The 19,731-nt window shown below is 55.6% G+C and overlaps 1 protein-coding gene across 1 annotated transcript in view; it reads left to right on the plus strand.

The window, feature by feature from the left end:
• The window catches only part of CLIP2 (CAP-Gly domain containing linker protein 2), a 53,372-nt gene that overhangs the window by 19,624 nt on the left and 14,017 nt on the right, over nucleotides 1-19,731 (plus strand). Inside the window, exons 3-10 of the mRNA XM_068968200.1 lie at nucleotides 2,275-2,399; nucleotides 3,874-4,087; nucleotides 5,091-5,288; nucleotides 6,418-6,521; nucleotides 8,724-8,784; nucleotides 13,889-13,993; nucleotides 15,881-16,816; nucleotides 19,396-19,453. Coding sequence (XP_068824301.1) covers nucleotides 2,275-2,399; nucleotides 3,874-4,087; nucleotides 5,091-5,288; nucleotides 6,418-6,521; nucleotides 8,724-8,784; nucleotides 13,889-13,993; nucleotides 15,881-16,816; nucleotides 19,396-19,453 — 1,801 coding nt within the window. The remainder of the gene's footprint in view (nucleotides 1-2,274; nucleotides 2,400-3,873; nucleotides 4,088-5,090; nucleotides 5,289-6,417; nucleotides 6,522-8,723; nucleotides 8,785-13,888; nucleotides 13,994-15,880; nucleotides 16,817-19,395; nucleotides 19,454-19,731) is intronic.

Genomic DNA, 19,731 nt, shown 5'->3' on the forward strand with positions numbered 1-19,731 from the left:
GAATGGTGGAGTGGGTAGGCATTCCCTTCTCCAGGGGATCTTCCTGACCCGAGGATCAAACCTGGGACTTCCTGCGTTGCAGGCAGATTCTTTGCCGTCTGAGCCACCAGGGAAGCCCCTACCATATTTATGTGAACCAAAACAGGACTTTCTAAAGGTTACCCTCTCTGACACCCCTAAGTATGCCTCAGGTGTGTGCCCTCAAAGGAACCAGCTCCATGATTAAAACTCACTTCATTAGCACCATTTCTTAAGGACCAGCTATGCACCAGACACACTGAAGATGTGAATTCTAAACTTCTTAACTCAGTAGTTTTCTGGTGGCCTAATGGGTAAGATTTGGTGCTTTCACTGGCTTGGCCCAGTTTCAACCCCTGGTCAAGGAACTAAGATCCTGCAAATTTTTTTTTTTCAGATAGGCAAAGGCTCAAATATTTTATTTCCTCTTGCACCTCTTCTCAGAAAGCAGTGGAAGGCTCTACCAAAATAAGTGCATAAACCAAGAAAAAAAGAAGAGATTGCATCCAAGAAATGGGAAATCCAGCCTAGGAGGGAAGAAGAGGGACTCCTCAGGGCGATGGTGACAGGTGGCCTTGGAGTGGTGGCCACCCAGCAGAGGAACTCCCAGCTCCAGGAGAGTCTTCTCCAGAAAGAACCTGATAGAGTTCTCAGTGCCTCTGCACGTCTTGGCAGGAGATTTTAGAGGACTGAGAGAGTTTGGGGTTAACCTGCTGTGAAAACCTAACAAACAATCATAGAAGACAGTTGTTATCTGTAGGGAAACTTGGTCATGGGAAGGAAAAGTTTCTGTATCCACCCATCCGTGTCTGTGACTAGTGTTTACCTAAGTCCCAGCACTGTCAGCCTGGAGTCTGATCAAAATGAAGCTGTTGATGTGTGGGAAGAGTGGAGAGCCAGTAGGGGTGGGTTCAGCCTCCCCTTCCTTGATGGGAAGTCAATGGATTTCACCCCAAACTGAACAACTGACAAGTAGCAACGTAAGCATGTCAACTAGAAATATGCCGTCAACACCAAAAACTTCATCATAGAGAGTTAAGTGCTTCTGGGAGAGGTAGAGAAATTCCTGGGGCTTTTTAAGGCTTTGAAAGTATTTGACTATGTATATGTGTGTGTTAGTCCCTCAGTCGTGTCCAACTCTTTGTGACCCCATGAACTGTAGCCCACCAGGCTCCTCGGTTCATGGGACTTCCCAGGCAAGAATACTGGGGTAGGTTGCTATTTCCTTCTCCAGGGGATCTTCCCCACCCAGGGATCGAACCCAGGTCTCTCGCATTGCAGGCAGACTCTTTACCCTCTGAGCCACCAGGGAAACCCCTTTATGTATTTATGTAAACTTAACTAGAAGTTTTTTAAACCATTTTTTACAGTAATATTCCTGATTACTGGCCTGGTCTGTGAGTTTTTTTAACTGTGATAAAATACACATAATAGGCAGGTGGGATGAACTGGGAGATTGAGGTTGATATATACACTATACACTACTGTGTATAAAATTGAAAACTGAGACCCTGCTGTCCAGCACAGGGAACTCTACTCCGTGCTCTGTGCTGACCTATATGGGGAGAAAATCCAAAACAGAGGAGATATATGTATGTGTATAGCTGACTCACTTTGCTGTACAGCAAAAATTAACACCACATTGAAAAGCAGCTGTATTCCAGTAAAAATTAATTTTAAAAATAAAAAAAATATACATAACATTTACCTTCTTAACCATTTCTGAGTACAATTCAGTGATGTTAAGTAACAGATTCATGTTGTTGTAGTACAACAGATCTCTTTTATCTTGTGAAACTGAAACTCATTCCCATTAAACAATAACCCCATTTCCCCTTCCACCCAGCTCCTGGCAACCCCCATTCAAGCCATTTTTTAAGGATAACATTTATTGAGCTCTTGTATGTACCAGACACTGCACAAATAGTACTTAATCCTCACCAGAGCCCTTTTGACAGATGAAGCAGGGCTAAAGCTCAGAGAGGTTAGGTAACTGGCCCAGGCTCACACAGCTTGTAAGTGGCAGCGTTTGAATACAAGTCTGTCTTTCTGACTCCAGAGCTCTTGCTCAGGACAGCCTTGGGAAGCACTGGTTATACCTGTATCCCTCCCAGCTGTCCTTGAGCTCCCTCCATCTCGCCTAAACCTTGCATACTGGAAGGGAAGGTTGGGACGAGCCTGGGCGCCTGGGTACCAGTGCCATCTCTGCTCTTCCCACTGCATCCTCTGGACCCGAGTCTCTCTGTGTGCCAACAGGTTGGCGGGACGAAGACTGGCGTGGTGCGGTATGTGGGGGAGACAGACTTTGCCAAGGGCGAGTGGTGTGGCGTGGAGCTGGACGAGCCCCTTGGGAAGAACGATGGGGCGGTGGCGGGTACCAGGTATGGTGGGCATGCCCTGGGCAGGAGGAAGGGGGGCGTCCTCTTCTGGGATGGGTGCAGGGGACAGGGTTGGGCATCTGAGGATGCCAGTGTTGAGCATCCGGTGGCTGTGCCTGATACCATGTATAGGTGCTGCCATAGCAGCTCATGGAAGCAGGTGGTGGGACTGTCACTCCCATTTTACAGATGAGATAACCAAGGCCAGAGAGGGCATTTCTCAAGATCACACAGAGAGTCACAAGCAAGTGCTAGGAGAGTCATCTGTCCCTGTGTCCCTTTCCCCATGCCACCTTGGCTAAGTGCAGTGGGAGTACCAGAAAAGGAGAGGCAGTGGTCCCTGCCTTCCGGGAGAGGCCCTGGGTGATGCAGGAAATAATCAGTGCTTGGTGCTCTACAGTCAAGGTTAGGCTCACAGCTAGGTCCCAGGTTTCTCAGCATCTCTAATTAAAGGGAATTGACTGTCAGGAATTCTCGATCGAGAGGGTCGAAGGCTGTTCCTGGGCCCATTGGGGATGGGAAGGGTGATGTGATGAATGAGCAGTGTCAGGGGTGTGGGGCTAAGGGGAGGTGGCCCATGAGCCTGTTTTTATCCCTGGGCTGGATTCCGTGCTCCAAGTGAGGCTGGGACAGCTCTGAGAAGGAAGGTCTGCTAGGCTGGGGGTCAGCCTGAACAAAGACCTGAATGCAGGAAGTGGCAGGATGGCGTGGCAGTTCCATGGTGAGCCAGAAACTGTGCAGGACTAGTTCCTGGTCCCGTGTGGAATCCGCTGCCAGAGAGGTTTTGAGAGAAGATGCTCCAGAGTTTCCATGACAACACTTGCCTTCCTGTTTTCAAGGCGAATGTTTCTCTCAACTTACTCTTGCATTCAGAATTCAGAGGAAGGTTGGTCAGCACCCCCCACCCCACCCCTAAGGTGCTTGCTTCCCATTTCTGCTTCTCCATGCAGGGAGCTCCATGGGCAGAGAGCCTTGGCTCTGGGAGTGGTCCAGGGGCAGCTGTGAGAATAGGGCTGCAGATATGGCTGGGGGCCTCTGGTGTGTGAGCGGAGCCAAAACACTGAGGGCTTTGGAGTCCACTGGATCCACTGTCAACTTTGCCATTTAACCAGCTGTGTGACTATGGCAGGTTGCTTAACCTCTCTGAGCCCACATCTCATTTGTGAAAACTGGATTACAATAGAGTGGTTGGGGGATTGAAATGAGCATTTATGAAAGGGGACTGGCATAGAGTAGGTGTTCATCAATTGTTATCCCCCCATTCCCCAGAAAAATGTCCAGTGGCTGTGCAGAATAGCAGACCCTCCTCACCTCTGTTCCTTTTCTGGGAGTCCTGTCTATTGGTCTTAGGGTACGGGTGATGGGTCCCCAAGGAGGAACCTCTCTCTCTTTGCTGGGCTCTGAAAAGGGGGGGAAGGCAGGCCAGGCTCCAGGCTGTGGGGCGGTAATGGCAGCGTGGTCTCTCCTGCCCCTCCAGGTACTTTCAGTGCCCACCCAAGTTTGGTCTCTTTGCACCCATCCACAAGGTGATCCGCATCGGCTTCCCGTCTACCAGCCCGGCCAAGGCCAAGAAGACCAAGCGCATGGCCATGGGTGTGTCGGCGCTGACCCACAGTCCCAGCAGCTCCTCTATCAGCTCCGTCAGCTCCGTGGCCTCCTCTGTGGGCGGCCGGCCCAGCCGCAGTGGCCTGGTGAGCATGGGGGACTGGGGAGGGCTACCCTGGTGTGTATATGGAGATGTGGAGGGTTGGGCCATAGAGATTCAGGCATCCTCTGACTTGCTCTGGTTCCAGGCATCTGTCAGTTTTGAGGGGTTTTTTTTTTTTTTTCTTTAAATATTTAATAGAAGTTTCTATAAAAGAACATGGAAACTTGGTAACTTAGGCTCTTAAACTAAAATATACATTTCAGGTGCTAAGGTAGAAGTTTGGAGTTTTTGAACAAAGATGAAAGTGTAAGGATTTCTCTGGTGGACCAGTGGTTAAGAATCTGCCTGCCAATGCAGGGGACATGGGTTCAATCCTTGGTCCGGGAACTAAGATCCCACAGGTCACAGGGCAGTTAAATCTGTGAGCCACAACCACTGAGCCCACAGGCCACAACTAGAGAGTAGCCCCCCACTCACCACAACTAGAGAAAGCCCGCGTGCAGCAACCAAGCACCCATGTGCCACAACCAGCACCACCAACAAATAAATAATTTTTAAAAAGAAAGTGTACACTTTTGTAACAGAGAAATTGACCCATTTACGTTTATTGTAATTTTTCTATTACTGATGTGTCACTAGTCTAAAACCCTTTCCTAGGAATTAAGGAAGGTCATACAAATGCACAGCAGGTAATACAGGTGGAGGGCAAGCAGTTTAGAAAGGCTGGTACCTCACCTGGGGTGAGGAGAGAAGGTGAGGTTGCCGTGCAGAGCTCTGTCTACACGGGCTTCCTCCTAGTCCAGGAGAAGGTGGCGCAGCTGAAGGCCACCTCCTCCTTCCTGGGAGCGGGGAGTTCCCTGGATCTCAAACGTCACGATTCCCTCCCCGTAAGTAGGCAGAGTGTCTAGGGCCCTGGGAAGGGGAGGAGCCGGACCCTAGGAGGCCAGGCACTTGGGCCCCATGGCCCCCAACCTGTGGGGTAACTGGAGGTTGTCTGGATGGAGCTCCACACCCCTGAGTCCCGCCTGCTCGGTGCCTCCCTGCAGCTCACCGAGACCTCCTCGCGCTACGCCCGCAAGATCTCGGGCACCACGGCCTTGCAGGAGGCGCTGAAGGAGAAGCAGCAGCACATAGAGCAGCTGCTGGCTGAACGGGACCTGGAGCGGGCCGAGGTGGCCAAGGCCACGAGCCACATCTGCGAGGTGGAGAAGGAGATCGCCCTGCTCAAGGCGCAGCACGAGCAGGTGGGCGGGCGGGTTGGGCGGTGGGGTCCCCAGCGGCCTCCTCGGGCCGGTCTTGCCCATCCCTCCCGCTCAGAGAGGAGAACTCGGGGTGTGCAAAAGACACTGAGATGCGGGTTACCAACCTCCCCCGTCCTCCTGGTGATTTTCCTTCCAGTGGCAGGTCCCCATTCCTCCAGAACCTGGATACAGACTTTGTATCCTCCTTTTTCCCACTTCCTATAGTGTGAGCAGGGCTTCCCTGGTGGCTCAGACGGTAAAGAATCCGCCTGCAATGTGGGAGACCAGGGATCGATCCCAGCCTCAGCAAGATCCCCTGGAGAAGGGAATGGCAACCCACTCCAGTATTCTTGCCTGGAGAATCCCAAGGGCAGAGGAGCCTGGCGGGCTACAGTCCGTGGAGTCGCAAAGAGTCGGACCTGACTGAAGCGACTGACACACATAGCCCGAGCATGATTTCTAGGTCATGGAAAATTCTTCCCCTTTGGAACGGCTGCATTGCCATCTATCACAGGCTGTGTCCTTACCCACGTGGCCTGTTCCCTGCTGGTGTTCACGTGGTTTTTCAGTTCCTCACTTTTTCTAAATAATTTCTAATACTAAATTTTGGGGGGGTACAGATGTCCACATTTCAGACCGCGTTTCTGAGCAGATTCCTGGGCTGGGTTTGAGGGAAGGAAGGCGTCACCCATCACCTCGATTCTGCCGCTGTCACGTCTCTTCCTCCCTGGTGCTTGTCCTCTACCTGAGAGCTCCCTCCTGGGGCCCTGTCCCCATTTGGAGCCCGGCTCCATCTTCCCTCGGGTTCTGGAATTATTAAGGCCAAGCTCACATATGTGCTGTGATGGGGGCATTCACAAGACAGAAGGTCTTATAGGCCCTCAGGGGTGGAGGGAGAGGGCAGGTCCTGGGGGCAGGTGGGCCTGAGGTTCCCGCTGGGTGAGGCTGGCCCTCTGCCCTCGTATCTAGACCCACAGTTCCTGCCTGACTGGGCTGGAGGGGGAGTAGGGGTGGCTGGGATCCCAGGCCTGCCTCCTCGCGTCTCCCCTGCCGCTCCCCATCCCTCCCCACCCCGGCTCCCCATCCCCCAGGAGGAGGCCGACCCTGTCCGGGCCCTCGGCTTGGGGCCCAGTATGTTGCAGAAGCAGAAGAAAAGCTGCAGCGGGCCCGGCTCCTGGTGGAGAGCGTGCGGAAAGAGAAGGTGGACCTGTCCAACCAGCTGGAGGAGGAGAGGCGGTGCGTGGCGCCCCAGGCCCCATCCTGGGGGGATACTCCCAGAGCCTCGCTGAGGATGGCTCGGGACCAGAAGGCCCAAACCCCACCTCCCTGCCGTGCACCGGCTGTGTCGCCTCGGCTGGTGACACGAGTCGGGCGGGCCTCAGTCCTCCCATCTGCAAAGTGGGGTGATGACCCCCACCTCTGCAGGCTGTTGGGAGGACTTGCAAGGTAACCCCAGTGACGTGCCCGACAACAGTTCTGAGCACGTGGGAGACACCGTGTTTGTCACTGCTTTCCTTCCTGACATGGGGGTCACCATTCCTGCCCTGCCTGGCTTGTGCACCATCATGAGAACACCCAGGGAGGGCAGTTGCGGGGGACCTCTCACTAGGGAGACGTGTACCCCACGTGCCCACACCGTGACCCAGTTCAGCACCGGGAATCCCCGCCTCTGCTGCAGGCAGGTCCTGCCAGTGGAGCGTGCAGCCTGTGTCCTGAAGCTTCATTTCCATTTCATGTGTCAGGAAACTGAGGCTCAGAAGCAACAGGGAAAGGCCCCTGGAAACACCTTGCACCTGGGGGTCAGCCCCCGGGCTGGGTGCTTTACCTACACCGTCCCTCTGTCTTACTATTAACCCAGGGAGGTATTGCCCCCAGCTCACAGATGAGAAAACTGAGGCTCAGAGCAGGGAAGGGACTCACCTGAGGTCACTAGTCTTGTTAGTGGTGCCCCTGGCTGTTTGTGACCTGCCATAGTGGTGAGTGGGGTTTGTGTTCCCTCTGTGTGGGGTCTCTGGGCTGACTTGGTCCTGGAACAGCTGGTGGGGTTCAGAGCCCACAAGGGCCAGGGTTTCCTTTGGTCCAGAAGCCTCTCTTTGTCTCTGAGCTGCTGACATACAGATTTCTGCAGCTTCTTCTGCTCCTTCTGTGCAGTAGGCAGCCCCCAGCCCCAGCCCCCCACCTCCCCCAACTTGGGTCTGCTCTTGGGCTTTCAGCCCAGGCATGTGCTCCAGGGGCTGTTGTTACTGTCTGACTCTGGGAGAGGAGGGCTTATTTATATCTGCCTGAGACCGACGGCAGGGCCCACACAACTGGTTCCCATGGCAATGCGCCTGATGCCAACAAACAAAAACAGATCCCTGAGACTTCGTGGGAGTTGCGTTCAGGAAGTCCTGGGTACAAGGGCCAGCATTGCCTGGCACTTGCTGTGTGACCTTGGGCAGGTCACTGGCCCTTTCTGGGCCTCAGTTTCATCCTCTGTGTGCTGAGAGCCGTCACGAGGCCCCAGGAGCAGCCGCTTTGTGAGCTGTAACATGCCTGTGTCTCTCCCCGCTGCTCTCTTGGGGGTGGGTGGCTGGGTGGGTGAGTGTACTTGAGGGAGGGCCCCACACCTGCAGCAGAGCCCTGGGGGCCCTCCGCATCAGGGAGCAGCCCAAGTGGTGGGGGCTGGAACTCTGGGCCCTGATTCTGAGTGGAGGGAGTGAAGATGGGGTCAGCAGGGGAAGAAGCCCACCCTCCCTCCTTCCCCATAGACTGTTTCATGCAGCCTATCTGCTCCCTGCTATGATGAAAACAGAGCTGATTCTGCTTCATTTACTATCCATTCTATCATTTATCCCCACAACCACCCTAGAGGGGAAAGGTGCTGCATTAAACACAACTATTTTGCAGGAGAAGAAAGGATTTATTACTTGCAGCAAGTAAGGAGAACACCGGGGATCTTTTCCTTAAGCAATGTCTCCTTTGCACTCCTATTTTAGAGAAGTCCATGTTCTCTGTGTAGAGCTTGGACCAGGAAGTTGGGAGGGCTGGGGGTTTCCAGGAGGCTCCGCCCCCATCAGCCATGAGGCTCTGGGACAGTACCTTCTGGGTACTCTGAATGTGGACTCGCAGCTTCTGGTGGCCTTGGCTGTCTCTGCCATTGCTGACTTGGCAAAGCCCACCCCTCTGGGTAGGGGTCACTTATGGGCTTCCCTGATGGCTCAGCAGGTAAAGAATCCACCTGCAATGCAGGAAACATGGGTTTAATGCCTGAGTCAGGAAGATCCCCTGGAGGAGGAATTGACAGCCCACCCCAGTATTCTTGCCTGGAGAATCCCATGGACAGAGGAGCCTGGTGGGCTACAGTCCAGGGAGTCGCAAAGAGTCATACACGACTGAGCAGGAGAATGGACGGACCCCTCTGGGTGAAGCCTGCTCAGCCCCCTCTCCCCCCCGCAGGAAGGTGGAGGACCTGCAGTTCCGAGTGGAAGAGGAGTCCATCACCAAGGGAGACCTGGAGGTAATGGTCAAAGGCCCTCAAATTTCCCCCTAGGCTTGCACCCCAGGATCAGTCCTCAAAGGGAAAATCGTCATGAGGTCCAGGCAGCAACTCTGAGCCCTGTGGGAGGGGACCATGGGGACCGTGAGGTAGACAAACTGGGGAAGAGTCAAAGGTCATACCCTGGGAGCGTGGGGAGGGGCCCCATCACGAGAGACTCGGGCATCAGAAGCCGAATGGCTCAGCTCCAGGAGCCCCAGAGGGGCCATGCTTCCTGGGTCAGCAGCTGGGTGGGAAGGACCCAGGGAATCCACAGAGCTGGGCCTGAGGACATGGTGGCTGGGCTCCCTGTCCCTTCTTTCTTGGGCAGTAGCCCTAGAGGTGTTCCCTGGGCCCTCCGTTCATCTTGAATTCCAGCTAAAACTTTGGCTGGGAATAGTTTGTGCTAGAGTCACAGAATTTATAGATGGGAAAACAGGCTCAGAAAGGCAGAAGGGACTCACCCAGTCATGGCGCACCTCAGCAGCCTCTGGGACCAGGACCCAGGACTCCTGACTCCTGAGTGTAGCCCATAAGGATGGCCAGGGATAGCACCTCTTCAAGTCCCACCACCTGGCTAAGGGGTCTGGGCACTAGTGGAATTTCACTCTCCCTCTTCAATCCCACCCACCCTTTCTGAGCTGAGGGATGGAGGACATTCACTCAATTAATAAAGCACCTAAGGACCCCTGCCACCCAAGACAGACACCAGCCCTCCTCACCAAACCGCCTGGAGCCTGCAGGGCTCACTAGGCCCGCTCACAGTTGGGTGGGTAGGAATGCCTTTCTGCCATGACCCTCTCCCGAGCCCTCCGATGAGGCAGAGGGCAGTCAGCTCAGTCCCTCTCCACAATCCAGTCCTGACCCTAACTGGTCTTGGGCAGCCGTTTCCTCTCCCTGGACCTCCATTTGCTCCTCTGTTAAATGAGGAGGTTGAACCAGGTCAGTGATTTCCCAGCTTAAGAATTCGTCACCCAGTAGGTGTGTTCAGACCCAGAACTCTGGACCCAAGTGGCCATACAGTAGGTCTGGGTGGGATCCAAGGGTTTGCTTTTCTAATGAGTTGCCAGGTGATGCTGACCTGGGAACCACACTTTGGGAATCACTGCCCTGGATCTTTCTGAGCTCCGACGGGAAACTACGGTTTCTGATTTTGTGAAAGAGCTGTGTTAAAACCCCTCTGACTTCCAGCATTCAGCAAAATTGTACAAATGGCTGTCCTATCCCTGAATGACCCTGGCTGGGGAGGGATGTGTGTGATCTAGAGTCACTGACGGCTGCCCCTGTTGGGATGGGTTTTGCTGCCTGAGCTTAAAGAATGGCTACTGGGGCACAACCTGGTGTAGGAACCCCAGCCTGGCATCTGGTGTTCCAGTATAAGTTTGTCGCTTAGCCAAGGGGCCAGTTATGTGGTTGACATTTGGCAAGCTCTTCTGTGGGGTGGCTGCCCTCCCGAAGGGATTGGGGGTGGAGGTCGCTCCTGGGAAAAGCACCTGTGATTGCAAAGACATCTGGTAACTGCTAACTTCAGTCATCACGGGGTGGGGGGTGAGTGGGCGGGTTACTAAAAGGCTGCAGGGAAATCTCACAGCACCGAGGGCAGACAGTTCAGAGAACTGGAAGGAGGAGCAGCATCAGAAACGGAGTCTCTTCCCCCCTCACTCGCCTCCCTCTTCTCATGACTCCTGGTCAGTCTGTCTGTCTCTCACTGTGTCTGCATATCTCTTGACACATCTCCCTTCTGCCCTGACATCCACCTGCCCGGCCCCGCCTAGGCTCCAGCACTTACTGCCTCCCAGCTGTCCTCTTGAGAGAATCTGATTGGTCCGAGGCTAGCCAATGGGCTGTCTTGCTTTGGATCGGGTTGCCCACCCCAGATCCAATCAGCCCTGGCTGAGAGAGGAGGGGGGTGGGGCAAACGGTGACGGACAGTTAGTTCAGTCCAAGGGCAGTGGAGTCCCATTGCTGCTGTTTCTGTTGTGACCATATTCATGGCAACCGGAAGGCACATGGAGCCAAGTTCCTCTCATCCCCGCCCATATGAAAGTCAAAAATAAGCCCCCAGAACACCTCCTTGAGCTCCTCCTAGGACCCCTCCAGCTATGTGACCCCATTTCTCTGCTTGTCCTCCCTTCCCCAACTGTGCAAGATGTCCCATGACTACCTCTCACCGCCTTTCTGACCTTGACTGTCGGCCTGTCCAGGGGCTCAGTCTCGGGCTTCACTCTTGCTGAGAGCGTCCAGTCTGTGGCATTAAATGCCCTTTATAAGCCCACGATTTCCTTGGTCCTCCCCCCCAAACTCCACGCCAGCACACCCACAGGACATCTCCACCAGGAGGAGCAAGTGACAGGCATTTCTAGCACTTTCTGGGGCTGCAGAAGGAAAAACTCACAATTCAGCAGCGGCTCCAGACAACACACATCGATGCTCTCACAGTGCTGGAGGTCAGAAGTCTGAAGTCGAGGTATGGGCAGGGTCAATTCCATGCCTCTCTCAACTCTGGTAGGATTGCTGGCAGCCGCTGGTGTTCCTCAGCTTGTCGCGGCATCCCTGCCTCCGTGGTCACGTGACCTTCCTCCCTGTGTGTCCCTGTGTCTCTTCACGTGACCTTGAAAGGAAGTTATCAGGCCCACCTTAACCCAGGATGACTTCATCATAACTGTTTACATGTGCAAAGACAAGGTCACCTTCTGAGGTTCTGAAGTAGACAGGAAATTTGGGGACTTACCATCCAGGGTGCTTGTGTTATTGTTCTGTTGATTAAATAGCATCTCGCTGTTATTTTTCATTGGCTTGGGAACACTCACTGTAACGGGAAGGGACGGAACTCAGAATCAGCTGTTTGTTGGGAACTGGCTGTGCAGCTTGAGGCCTGGTGGGAGATGAAAAGGAGCGATGACCTTCAGGAGCCCCTTGTGCAGTTGGGGTAACTCCCTGCCGGCTCCCCGCCATTGATTGATAACACCAGCCCTCTGTTACCTGAAGGGCATCCCAAGGCAGAGACTTTGTGCTTTGGAGTAGGATAGACACTGTGCATGCAAGGAGAAGAGAAAAAACGGTAGGTCAAGGGCTCAGGCCAGGCTTCACCTAGCTTCCAGGATTTGGATGGGGGCAGGGACACAGGGAGTCCCCACTGCTGGAACCTCCATCACTGCTCCGTGTTGTTGCCAGAAGTCCGTGTCTCCCCTCTGTGGAGTCAGGCTTGGTTTGGGGAAGGGCCCCGGTTCTGAAATCCAGACATCTGAGTTCTAGGCTTCACGCTGTCCCAGGTTGCTGGGTGATTCTGAGCCTAAGGTTGTCCTGCTGGCATGGCCTCGCTCTCCTGTGAGTTGGAGAGACAGCCAAGACACCGTGGGATGGGGTAGGTTCTAAAGTTGGTGTGTGAGACAAAAATTAAATCCACTCTTACACTGCCCTGCGGATAACCGTGGTGGCTGCTGCTCCTCATGCCCAGGGCAGTGTCCTTGGAGCAGAATAAAAGCCAGATTGTCCATCTCACTAAAATCTAGCCTTCAGAGGCGCTCTCCTGCCCCAGACTCCTAGGACTGAACTTAATTAAATTAACCAAGCACCTCCCATGAGTTCCCCTGTGCCCACAGGTAGACCCCAACCCAGGGAACAGGAGGCTGAGAGTTCTGAAAGTGACAGGAAGGGGGCTTTTGCGGCAGTTGGGGTACCAAATGAAGTTGACCTTGAAACTGTGAAGCTTTATCTTGCCCTTGGGACCACCGATATGGTATTTGTGATCAGGCTCTGTCTAGTGCCTGGGGTCACAAAGAGTCGGACACGACTTAGCAACACTTTCACTTTCCCTTTTTTTTTTCAATTTAGTGTGGGTCCCAGGCAGGGTTACCGTGCCCACCATCAGGGGAGAGAAGCAGGGGAGAACATGGCCCCTGCAAGGCTGGGGTTGAGTCACCATCTTTAGCCCTTAACTTTCGGAAAGAGACCAGGCATGGCTGTCTTTTAGCCCTGCGCCATGCTGCCCTCTTGAGGGAGAGAGAGACACCTTTGTTCCTTCAGGAAAATTCACAGGAGTAAGATTGGGAGCCGAAGGCCATAAGGTCTCAATAGCTCTTGATGAACTGCATGAGAGTTGCTGAGGCGATTCTCTCAGTCTGCTCTGCCACTGTCCCCCTTGCTCGAGTTAGCTGTGTATTCTTGGGTTTTACACAGCAGTGCTGTGGTGCTCAGCCTGCCTCCCCAGGACTGCCGCTCGGGTCTGCTGTCTCCTCATCTCTCCTCGGTGATGACGGGCTGTGCCAAAGGATGCAGCGAACCCTCTGGCTTCTCCCTGCCGAGAACGAGGGGTCCAGACCCTTCTGGATGCCCAGAGCCTTGAGCCTCCTGCTGCCCCCGCAGATCTGTTGGGGTAAAATCGAAATGCCAGCCTGGATGCCCTGAGAATGTCGGGCTTTGTTGGCGTGTGAAGCGGGTGTTGTGAAGCTGGGACAAAAGCACCCTTGTGCTTTCGGGAGACCAGGCGTCCACGGCGGGGGTCCCCGGGGAGTGGGCATCACTGGGGCTGGGTTCGGGGCAGGGCAATGGGAGACACAGCCCGGCCTCCACTTAGGAGCCTGCCCCGGGGAAGTCATGATGCTGTGGGTGTCTTTGAAATCCTTCCTTTCAGTTGGTTCAACCTTCAGGACAGGCCTGGGGACTGGGAGTCCTGGGTCGTTTACTCATCCATCCATCCTGGGGGTTTCCTGGGCGCCACTTTCTGTGCCTAAAGTGAGAAACCGGCTCTCGGCTTCCTGATGCGAGGTGGGGAGTAGGCCGGGGCTCTTCCCCAGGAGCTGCGAGAGGAAGGGCCACGTGGGGGTGACAGAAGGGACCCGGGTGCCCGTAGTCACCCCATCCAGTGGCTGGGCAAGGTTGCTGCAGCCTGTCCTCCACCCTTAAACAGATCGGCAGCGAGGGGCGGGCATCTCCCCAGACCTCCTCTCTTCCTTCCACCTGCTCTCCTGTCTTGCGCACAGAAGATGACCTGCTTCTCTCTCTCTTTTTTCTCTCTTCCTCCGGCTTCCTCTCGCCTGCGCTCCTCTCTCCTGTCCCCACCTCGCCACCCGCCCCGGGTGGACAGACCCAGACGCAGCTGGAGCACGCGCGCATCGGGGAGCTGGAGCAAAACCTGCTACTGGAGAAAGCGCAGGCCGAGCGGCTGCTCCGAGAACTAGCCGACAACCGGGTAACCGCCGCTGCCGCCAGCGCCTCGGCCCGCCAGCACCCCTGTCAGCGTCCCCGTTTTATTATTTTCTCTCTCTCTCTGGCTGCTCTCCTCCCAGTTTTGTTGGGTTTTTGTTTTTCCCTTTTGCATCCCTTCTAGGAGGGCAGTGCCGGTTTAGGAACGTGCTTCTGTGCTCCTCCGCCGTCTGATGCTGGTTGGAGGAGGGGGAGGTCTTGGTCCTCCGGGACTTTGCGCCCCAGCTCCTGGTCCTATTGCCTGGGGAAGGTCCTGTGAGAGCCTCTCCCACCCCCTCACCCATGCCTTGCCCAGACAATGCTCTGTCATGTTCAGCAATTGGGGGCTCTTGGGAACATTCCGCCCCTTGTGTGGACGACCTGTCCACCCCTCCCTTCTCCCCAGGCTGGGGAAGGCAGAGGTAGGGGGACTGGGGATCCGAGGTCTTCAATAGGGTGGCACGAAGGGCCAGCCTGAAAAACCTGGGGCCGACGGAGTGGTGGGACTTTGGGGGAGTGGGGGGTCCCCAGGGTGTATGATTCTCCATCAGCCCCAGGGTCCTACGTCAGGGAAAGCTCTGTGTGGGAGTGAAGTCGCCCCGGAGTCCCAGGGCACGGTCTGAATCCAGTCTGTAGACCCTGCTGGCCCCTCCCTGCCCACCAGGCATGCCGGGGGCCAGCCTCCTATGCAGGTCCACCTCGAAACAGCTGGCCAGCCCAGCTGCAGGGCCCCTGGTGATAGAGTTAAACAGACAGCCGGCAGTGATTGACGCAAACCACTGTACACAGCGTGCGGGTGTGGGGCGGGTGACCACCGGTTTCTGCGGGTTGGCCTCTGCACACGAGTGAGTATGCCTGTGCCTGTGGGTGTCCGAAGGTGCACACAGTTCCTGTCCGCATGCTGGCTGTTGCCAGGTGACTGCGTGTGCAGTACACACGTGTATACGCAGCGGCTGCTTGCAGAAACAGTTGACAGGCTGAAGCCCTCTACACTGAGGCATCTCCCTCTAGGAAGGGTTCAACCCAACTTAAAAAAGCAAAAACATGTTTATTGAACTAGAGGTCACCTTCAGGAGCAAATTCCTTAAGCTTATAAAAGATTTAAAACTCTCAAATATATTATTTTCGAATCCCTGACCACCGACTTGGTCAAAGTGGGATTTGGGCAGGTGGAGCCTCTGATCTCAGAGTTTTCCATCAGAAAGTGGGTCTGGGCCTTTTTTATTTATTTTTTTCTGCGTTAGGCATTAAAATGGCAAACGCTTCTTTGGCCACCCCCTCCAAACAGCCTCTCTGTGAGTCCACTCATTCTAGCTGAGACTTTTCTAGAGCGGGATAGTGCAAAATCCCCTCTGTCATGTCCACCCTTTAAAAATAACTTAAACTTGAAGAAAACCATAACCTCAAATAGATGGTTTCCTTTTTTTTTCCCTCTTTGTTGTTATTCAGTCGCTCAGTCGTGTCTGCCTCTTTGCGACCCCGTGGACTGCAGCACGCCAGGCTTCCCTGAGACTCACGTCCAGTGAGTCGAGGATGCCATCCAACCAGTTTCTTCCTTGGCTGCTTTATTTATTTATTTTTGGCTGCAGCACACCGGATCTTACCTCCCCCATCAGGGACTGAACCCGCACCTCCAGCACTGGGGCGTGGAGTCTTAACCTCTGGACCCACCAGGGAAGTCCCCAGATGGTTTCTTTTAACCGCGGATTTGTCACAAGCCGGCTAGGGCAGTGGGGACCATTGAGTCCCCGAATCACTGGGGCCCAAGGCAAGAGGCGGTGCTCAGATGGGATGGGGTGTCCTTCCCGTGACCTTCCCCTGTCACGTCCTCCTGCGCGCCCCCTGCCCCCTCACCTGGCGGCCCGCTGACCCCGGTCTCCCTCTCTCCCGGTAGCTGACCACGGTGGCCGAGAAGTCACGGGTGCTGCAGCTGGAAGAGGAACTCAGCCTGCGTCGCGAGGAGATCGAGGAGCTGCAGCAGTGCCTGCTGCACTCCGGCCCGCCGCCCGCCGACCACCCCGAGGCCGCCGAGACCCTGCGGCTGCGGGAGCGGCTGCTGTCGGCCAGCAAGGAGCGCCAGCGGGAGAGCGGCCTGCTGAGGGACAAGTACGAGAAGGCGCTGAGGGCCTACCAGGCGGAGGTGGACAAGCTGCGGGCGGCCAACGAGAAGTACGCGCAGGAGGTGGTGGACCTGAAGGCCAAGGTCCAGCAGGCCACCAGCGAGAACATGGGCCTCATGGACAACTGGAAGTCCAAGCTGGACTCGCTGGCCTCGGACCACCAGAAGTCCTTGGAGGATCTCAAGGCCACCCTGAACTCGGGCCCTGGCGCCCAGCAGAAGGAGATCGGGGAGCTGAAGGCCGTGATGGAGGGCATCAAGATGGAGCACCAGCTGGAGCTGGGCAACCTGAGGGCCAAGCACGACATCGAGACAGCCGTGCACGTGAAGGAGAAGGAGGGCCTGCGGCAGAAACTGCAGGAGGCCCAGGAGGAGCTGGCCGCCGTGCAGCAGCACTGGTGTGCCCAGCTGGAGGTGCAGGCCAGCCAGCACCGGCTGGAGCTGCAGGAGGCCCAGGACCAATGCCGTGACGCGGAGCTGCGCGTGCGCGAGCTGGAGAAGCTGGACGTGGAGTACCAGGGCCAGGCACAGGCCATCGAGTTCCTCAAGGAGCAGATCTCCCTGGCCGAGAAGAAGACGCTGGACTATGAGCTGCTGCAGCGCTCTGAAGCCCAGAGCAAGCAGGAGGCTGAGAGGCTGCGGGAGAAGCTTCTGGTCGCCGAAAACAGACTCCAGGCCGTCGAGTCCCTGTGTTCGGCCCAGCACACCCATGTAGGTGGCCGCCGCCCCTCCTGCCCATGGGGCGGCAAGCGGCCCCGGGCTCAAGGGCCTGGCTGGGGGAGGGTTCAGGCATCTACTGACCTTTTATTTGCAGCCCAGGAAGCGTCCCCGTTGCCCGTCCCACCTGGAGCATACCTGTCTGAGATCGCAGGGCACCTGGCTCAGAGGAGGAGCCCCTGGCCCCTCTCTCAGAAGGGCAGCAGGCCTGAGTGACCGTGGGGCCCCCAAGCAGTCTGAGCAGACCTGGTTGGGTCCCCACAGGCCAGCCTGGAGAGGAGCGTCCCTGGGCAGCAGCCTTCTCCCCAGCTGGCAGGCGCGTCCCACCGTGCAGGCTCCCAGGCCTCCTCAGGGTGTTGGTACTGGGAGCTCCAGCACTGGGCTGGCAGAGATGTGGAAGGCAAACCCTGCCCACCACTGGGCAGAGGTAAGGGAGTCCCATTTCTGACAGGAGTGCCAACCTAGGGGACCTGAGGGTGGCCCCTTATTTGCCAGTCCCAATGAGACGGAACAACAGTCTGCCAGCCACTTTCCCAAGTGGAGTGGTGGAGTAGGGGAGTGGTCCCGGGAGTGGGCTCTGCAAGGCCAGAGGGGTGTGACCCTGGGGAGACTGCTGCCCCCCGTATCAGCTTTGCTGCAAATCTAGAGGTCCCAGCTGAGCACGCTGGAGAGGCTGGGACCCCAGGTGACATGGACGGGTGTTCCCGCCGGCCAGGAAGGACCTCGTGAGCGGTTCTGGGCACCACACGTGGGTGCAGGCCCTAGGATGCCCCATCTCACCTGGACTCCCTTGGGGTCCATACTGGCTCCATTTCATAGATGAGCAAACCCAGATTCCAAGGCAGAGTAGCTTTCCCGGAGTTTCTTGCCCATCAGTGGCAGAGTTCCTGTTGAACCCCACTGCCTAAGGGCCAGAGAAGTACCCGGAATGACAGAGTCTTATATGAAGGGACAATGTGCAGCAAAATCGTTGCCTCCCCCCACTCTCTGCCCCCACCTCGAGGCTTGTAGGATCTTAGGTACCCAACCAGAGATTGAACTCCAGGCCCCTGCAGTAGACGCTTGGAGTCCTAACCACTGGACCACCAGGGAAATCCCAAGATGGTTGCCTTTTTATCAGCCCCAGTGGTTCTTGAGCTTCTGGTTCCCCTTGTACATTTAATCCAGAATTCAGTGTTTGAGCAACCAATGTTCAGAAGTTCTCCATACTGGGGGCGCCTTTTTTGTAAAAGGAGCCCTGCCTGTGTCATGCCTTGAGGCCCCACTGCACCGGCCATCTGCCCCCTTCTCCCAGGCGGGGGCCCGTGTTAGCAAATGCCCTCCCAGGATGCTGGGCAGAGAGGAGAAGAAGAGCCCCAGGTTAGCTGTATGCACATGGCCTGGTTGGCTGCTCAGGGCAGGAGGGTCAGGCCTGGGGCCCTAGGGCCTGGACTCCCTTAGCAGGGAGGTTGGCGGTTGCTGTGGTTCCACAGGATGGCCTGCTGCCTCTCTGTCACAGCCTGCACCCCAGGGAGTGGGTGGTGACCTTAGAAACGCCCACTGATTTCTGCACATGTGGGACCTTGGTCTGGACCCACATGCCCTCCGAAATTCAAAGGTTTAAGTTCAAGGACAACTTGATTTTTGTTCTCATGTGTAAGTACGGGAATTTTTTTAAAAAGTTTAATGTATGCCTCATTTTCCCTGCAATGTGTATAAATAAAGACCTAGGTGGCTTTGTTAATCACAATAGACTGGCTGAAGCAGGGCTAGGGATGTATGAGCAGAGGTATGAGGGGCAGGTGGATGGAGGTGACTGCCTGCTCAACTCTGCGCTGCCCTGATAGCAGTGCTAGGGTCTGGCAAACTGCAGGCTCAGGGGACGGCCAGTTTCGCTTGTGCAGGAAGCCAGAAAATTCTGCCAAGAAGCAGGGAGGAGCCTGTTGATGTTTGCCACAGTTTTTTTTTTCTTAGTTGATTTTTTGCTTCTGGGTTTGTTTTTTAAAGGAAGTGTTAGATCCCCTGGAGGAGGGCATAGCAGCCGACTCCAGTATTCTTGCCTGGAGAATCCCATGGAGGGAGGAGCCTGGCGGGCTACAGTCCATAGGGTCGCGCAGAGTCAGACATGACTGAAATGACTTAGCACGCATGCACGCACACAGAGAAAGAAAGTAGCATTTCTTGAAGTCCCTCTGGGAACTATCTCTGAGCATGCTCTGCATGCGCTGCCCCGTGGCAGTCGAGTCTTATTTTATGGATGGGAAACCGAGGCTGGGAGTCTTGCCTCTGGATGATGGTGGAAACAGAGTCCCAGGACCAATCTTTGTCTCCCAGGAAGGAGACAGCTGTTTATATTAGACATTTGCAAACAGGAAAGGACAGGCAGTGATCACATGGATGCTATGTAAGCAGCCTTGGGGGCCCCTGGGAGCAGAGAGGGGGGTCCTCTTGTCGGGGAAGGAGACTTAGAACACCTGTGCCCCCTGCTACAGCAAGTCCACGAAAGTCTCCTTGAACTGGAGAGACGTGGGCTGGCTGGGGCTGGGGGCTGAGATGGGGAGGCAAGCATCCCCCTTACCGGGCTCTCCTTTCAGATGATTGAGTCCAACGACATTTCAGGGGAGAAGATCAGGATGAAGGAGACTGTGGAGGGTGAGTGGCCACTGAGCCGGGCGGGATGTGGGGCTTTGGGGAAACGCTGGTGGGTTTTGCCTCCAAGCTCGTTCGACTTTGTTTTGCGTCATCTGGTGTTTGGTGACAGCTGCCTGGGCTTCCCGGGTGGCACTAGTGGTAAAGAATCCACCATCCAATGCAGGAGACGTAAGAGACATGGGTTCAATCCCCGGGTCGGGAAGATCCACAGGAGGAGGGGATGGCAACCCACTCCTGTATTCTTACCTGGACAATCCCATAGACAGAGGAGCCTGGCG

This window comes from Capricornis sumatraensis, chromosome 3 (genome assembly GCF_032405125.1).
Source record: "Capricornis sumatraensis isolate serow.1 chromosome 3, serow.2, whole genome shotgun sequence".
In the NCBI taxonomy this organism is placed as follows: domain Eukaryota; kingdom Metazoa; phylum Chordata; class Mammalia; order Artiodactyla; family Bovidae; genus Capricornis; species Capricornis sumatraensis.